Source organism: Stegastes partitus, unplaced genomic scaffold (assembly GCF_000690725.1).
Source record: "Stegastes partitus isolate 25-593 unplaced genomic scaffold, Stegastes_partitus-1.0.2 Scaffold976, whole genome shotgun sequence".
Lineage (NCBI taxonomy): Eukaryota > Metazoa > Chordata > Actinopteri > Pomacentridae > Stegastes > Stegastes partitus.
The window spans coordinates 335,305-340,907 of NW_007578707.1; the positions used below are offsets into that span (position 1 = coordinate 335,305).

The following is a 5,603-nucleotide window of genomic DNA, read 5'->3' on the forward strand; positions in this document are numbered from 1 at the left end:
TTATTGATCACTGACAGCTGGTTATTGATCACTGACAGCAGCACATTAAAGCTGTTAAACTTTAGACTTCTTCTATTTAAACCTGATGTCGTACTGAAGCTTATTTAGGTCTGACTCTGTCCCATGATGCAGGAAATCACTTTAATAACGACAAATCAAAGTGAATCAATGTTCCTGATTGAATGTTCTCTGTTATAAATACCAGTAGAGGATCAATGTTCTGATCAGGGATCTATCAGCTGCAGGACCAGCAGAGTAAACGGACCAAACACAGAAACATGTTGATGTGATGTCATTCATTCAGTGGTCTTAGTAACGTACAGATCAGCAGGTTTACAGATAAGAAGTCAGGAAACAGTTTGGTTCCATTTAAATCTAAACTCTGGTCCAGCTTAAACCTTTAATACGACATTTATTTGGACAGAAAGAAGTTTATTAGGCGGAACAAACCTTTAGAAGTACGAGGATTTGGACTAAAAGTTGTGTTTTGGGTGAAGTACACCTTTAAAACTATATTTATTTGGCCTGAAAGTAGCATTGTGAGTGGAATAAACCTTAAAAACTAAAAGTACTTGGACAAAAAGTGGTATTTTAGTTGGAATAAACCTTTGAAACATTAAACATTTAAGCAGAAAGCAGTATTTTGGGTAAAGTAATTTTTTTAAACTAAGTATTTGGACAGGAAGCAGTATTTTGGGTAAAATAAACATTTAAAATTAGAAGTACTTGGACAGACAGTAGTATTTTAGTTGGAGTAAAACCTTTAGAACGTGAATGTTTGCATGTTGTGTGCTGCTGCTACGACAGGTTCCATGTCCACGTGTTTTCTCTCCTTCAGGGACTTGAAGAGTAAGAACGTCATGCTGCGTTCAGACCTCACAGCGGTCATCGGAGACTTCGGCCTCGCCGTCCGCTTCGAGCCGGGAAAACCACCTGGAGAGACACACGGACAGGTGAGCCGCTCCGACCGAGGAGGCCGAGGATCAGAGCTTCAGAGCCGAACGCCGGACGGGCTTTCAGGTGTTTCTGTGTGTTCCTGTGTGTGCAGGTGGGAACCAGGAGATACATGGCTCCAGAGGTCTTAGAAGGAGCCATCAACTTCCAGCGAGACGCCTTCCTTCGAATCGACATGTACGCCCTGGGCCTGGTGCTGTGGGAGCTGGTGTCCCGCTGCAAGGCTGCCGACGGTAACGCACACACACCAACACATGCTCAGTGTGCTGCTAGAAGGAACGAATTATGTTGAAATGTGTATGAGAGAAGCTGCAGGCGCCACCGAGACCGCCTCAGCTCAAAGGATCCTCCAGAGAAATGGCGCACCGCTAACAGTTGGATTTCTGAGAACATGGCAGACTTTTGCACCCAAAGATTCCACTTGTACTAGGTCCTCTCCATGTCTGGCTTTGTCATTTCAAAATAAAGTCTCAGTTTTTGTTCATACCGAGTAAAACCAACCAAAAAACAAGTGTTATGGTCAAGTTTATACTTGTCCCCAGTCTGAGCTCTGAGTCTTTTAATGTTTAGGATCTGATCCTCCCATGTTCCTGACAATAAACACTTTGTGTGCCAAAAACCAGCTGTAGTACCTGGTTGTTCCACCAGGGGGAGCCTCTCACTGTTTAATCCTGCAGAGACCAGAGGAGGCGTCTGCAGACCACAGTTCGTGTTGAACAAAGACTCTGAGGAGGTTCATGACCTCCAAGCAGAGCTCAGGTGGAGGCCTTTATATAGTTATGCAGCTTAATTAATGGAGGTCATGTGTCTGCAGTTCATAGCAGCGTCGTCAGCGTGTGGAGAGATGTCCACCATGTTGGATTAGTTACCAATGGGCACCATGACAGAGATTTGTGACGTTTCTGGATACGAACTACGGATCAAGTGAATGTTCCTGCAGTTAAAGACGGCTTTGATCAAACATCCCTGAATGAGACGCACCAGTCGCTCCGCCCGGTTTTATTTCCCCTAATAAACAGAAAGTTTTACATTTTGACAATGACAACATGCTTTTATTGTAAAGTTACTTTCCCTCAGAGTGGATCCTGTCTACAGATGGTTCCTGTAGATTCTGGAGGTTAAACGGTCCTTCCATCGTCTAGAACTGGTTCTGACCAGCCACCACCACACATGCTGATATGAGCCTGGAAAGTTTACCCAGAATGCACTTTGTAAAGGTTCCTCTGGTGACTGATCAGAACCAGAACCACATCCAGGGTACCAGTGATGTTTCTGTCACTCTGTGTCATAGACATTAAACTGGTACCACTATGAGACATCCCATAATACTGAGGGGGCAGGACTGGTTTGTCAGAGTAACCCCTAAACGCGGGGTAGCAGCTACAGGACCGGGTTGTTCTGTGTTGAGGAATCCTGGTTGTGTTGTGTTCAGGGCCGGTGGACGAGTACATGCTGCCGTTTGAGGAGGAGCTCGGTCAGCATCCGTCGCTGGAGGACCTGCAGGAAGTCGTGGTCCACAAGAAGATGAGGCCGGCCTTCAAAGAGCTCTGGCTGAAACACAGCGTAAGTGTCCACAGCTTGTCCCGGACCAGCAGCCCCCTGGCAGTGATCAGACTGAGTCCATAGGTCCAGAACTCATTGTAGAACCATGTTCATGCAGATAGACTGATGGAGCTGGACTCACTCTGGTTCTTTGAGTTTCTGAAGTATTTGTTTTTAATCGCTCATCTGGTCAGCTTAGTGGTGCTTCGGTTTTTAACAGTTTGTAATCGGCTGACTGTTGATGTGACGGTGAAGCTGCTGCTGCCTCCACCGGGTGTGTTCTGAGATGCAGCAGCAGAAGTCCAGCGAGGACACAACAGGAGCTGCGTTTCTCTGGAATTAAATGATCACGCTTTGGTTTCTCTGCTCTGAACAAACAGCAGCTGTCAGGTTTTAGTCTTCTAGTCGTCTGTCAGAAACCGAGTCGCATCCTTTTGTTCCAAACCGGTCTGTTTCCGTTGGCAGGGTCTGGCTCAGATCTGCGAGACGGTGGAGGAGTGCTGGGATCACGACGCCGAGGCTCGCCTGTCGGCCGGCTGCGTGGAGGAGAGGATCTCCCAGGTCCGCCGCCTCATGGCCACCATCACCCCGCCTACCTCCGACCACCACGCCCTGCTGGTGTCCACCATCGCGCCCGTTCCCATGGTAACTAATGTCGACCTGCCGCCCAAAGAGTCCAGTATATGAGGAGAACGAAACAAGACGAGAGGCCTGACGTTACCGCTGATTTTCCTCAAGTTCGGTTCTGCTTCCTCTAAAAACGACCGAACGACTCTGAAACACAAACACGCACACGCACCACATCATGTTTTCTCAGTGGAACTCTGAACCAGAAACCCGGCGTGAGAGCAGCTGCTATTTTATCTCTTTGGACTTGTGTTTTTTAACTCTCCTCCTCCTTTATGTGATTCCTTCTCTTCGTCCTCTCGGACAGATAGTACCAGCACACGTCCTTGTTTTTTCCTCAGTACTGACTCATTCGTGTCTTTTTTAGCAGGAGAAGTCCACACTGAAATGCATTCAGGTCCCGACTCAGTGAATGCTCCTCTATCTCCAGGTACCTCAGCGACCACTTTCCTTACTCATTTTTTACCGTTCTCCTGCCGTATTCTTCCCTCTGCTGTCTTCTGCTCCACATCTGGATTTTATCTACCTACCTGGCAACTTTGCAACTGCGTCACCGAGCAACCACCTACCATCAGGCGACTGTTGGGTCGTTTTTTTTTGTTGTTTTTTTTTTACAACAATGCTGCAAAACCCTCGTAGGAACGCCAAGACTGTTACACAGCAAACAGATGCCGACAGCAAGCTTTCAAACGCTTCGTTTTTCTACCTTTTCTGGGACTCTTCTTTGTTTTTTATCGTTCTCCTGCAATCACATGTTGCTATTCACACACGACAAACCTTCGGATCCAACGGGTTGCATCCAAGAAGACGGGAAACATGAAGCGAGGACAGAAGGAAAAAGGCGACAAACAGGAAGAGTGGATTTCAGCGGGGAGGTTTGCGTTCTCTCTTTGTGTTCGGCTGTTCTAGTCGGCGGTTGAACGCCGAGGGAACTCTTGGATTGGTTGTCAGGAGCCAGGAGGCAAACGTCTTGCATGCAGAGATTTGATTGGCTGACTGCGCTCAACCACAGCATTTTGGTTGAAATCAAACTTCTCAGGTAACCAGGTCTACAGGGGTCGGGTGGGGATGGGGGACTGGCGACGCCGGCCGCAGGTGTCTACCGTTGGGAATGGGGGCAGGGCCGACATCAGGTGTGGCCAATGGAAGCCTTCAGTGGGAGGGGCTTATCTGAGGGTGCTCTAAGCCTGTTGGCTGTCCTGAATATGTAAATTTGCAAGGTGCCCAAACAAGGGAAACACATGTTCCCCAAAAAATGGTGCAAGACCTCAACATGCATAGAGTGTTTATGCATTCAGGTCTGTGTGTGTGTGTGTGTGTGTGAGTGTGTGAGTGTGTGAGTGTGTGTGTGTGTGTGTGTGTGTGAGTGTGTGTGAGAGAGTGTGTGAGAGTGTGTGAATGAATGATCACGTGATGTGACAGGTGTGTTCGTGGTTCCGTGTTGATTTTATACTCTACCTGCTGATCCTGTCATTATTTCAGTGAGCCTGTGTTTTACCAGGAGGTCAATGAGAGGTCTGTGACCTTTGACCCGCCGCCGTTCAACAGCGCCGCCCTGTGGCAGAGCTGCAGCGCTGCAAGTTCACAGCATCGTCTGTGCCGATGTCGTGTCTGCAGCAGAGGAGCTGCAGCTTCAGGACCGCAGCAGTAGCGCTGCACTTCATGGCCTGTTGTCTGTTGCAGCAGCGCCACCTGCTAAACTGGGTGATCACTACAGCGCACAGCGTGCACCTTTAAAGGTTTATTGCACATGAAACACGACTTTCTGTCCAAATACATGAAGTTGTTAAGATTTCCAAGTATTTTTAGTGTTAAAGGTCTGGTCCATCCAATAGTACTCTCTAACTGAGAAGTTTTGGGTCTGAAGGTTTATTCCACTCAGCGCTGTTCATCCATTGCAGGGTGTTTCTTGGTCACTAGTTGGACTAGCTGGGTCTCCTCCGTGGTAAACTGGTGGTCCTCAGCCTGCGGTCCTGACAAAGCAGCGTCCTCTGCTGCAGACTCACTCCACTCGCCGAGCTGCAGCTTTCTTTTCGGCTGCAGCGCGTCTTCCTGAGCTGATCAATGATCTGGTTCACTGCTTTCCAGCCTGCAACAGAGAAATCCAGCTTTAAAGTACAGGCCCCGTGATTTTCTGTGTTTCTCTTCATGTCAGAGCCAAACCAACGTAGCAGGATACATCTTGAGCTCCGCTGTAGTTTCCTGTGATCAGTCCCACGAAGCACCAAATGTGGATAAATGTGCTGCTGAAAACGTTCCCTCCTCTCTGTCCGGCAGAGACGACAGTGGCTGACTTTTAAACGTGAAACTCTATCTGTGAGGCGATGTTAAAGATTTATTTCTGCACAGTTGGTTTGAGCGTGAGCATGAAAGAAAGTCCAGATAAATTTAACCTTCTGAATCCCAAGTAGTCCTGCAGCTCTGGACCCAGAACAACATGGAGGAGAGAGAACTCAGAGATGTCTTCTGTCAGAACCATG

General features: G+C 48.0%; 1 protein-coding gene across 1 annotated transcript in view; it reads left to right on the plus strand.

Annotated features, from left to right (window-relative positions):
* The window catches only part of acvr2ba (activin A receptor type 2Ba), a 15,628-nt gene extending 12,113 nt beyond the window's left edge, over positions 1–3,515 (plus strand). Inside the window, exons 9-12 of the mRNA XM_008294599.1 lie at positions 839–953; positions 1,049–1,187; positions 2,387–2,517; positions 2,962–3,515. Of these exons, the coding sequence (XP_008292821.1) occupies positions 839–953; positions 1,049–1,187; positions 2,387–2,517; positions 2,962–3,183 (607 nt within the window). The 3' untranslated portion in view covers positions 3,184–3,515. The remainder of the gene's footprint in view (positions 1–838; positions 954–1,048; positions 1,188–2,386; positions 2,518–2,961) is intronic.
* Positions 3,516–5,603: the final 2,088 nt, after the last annotated feature.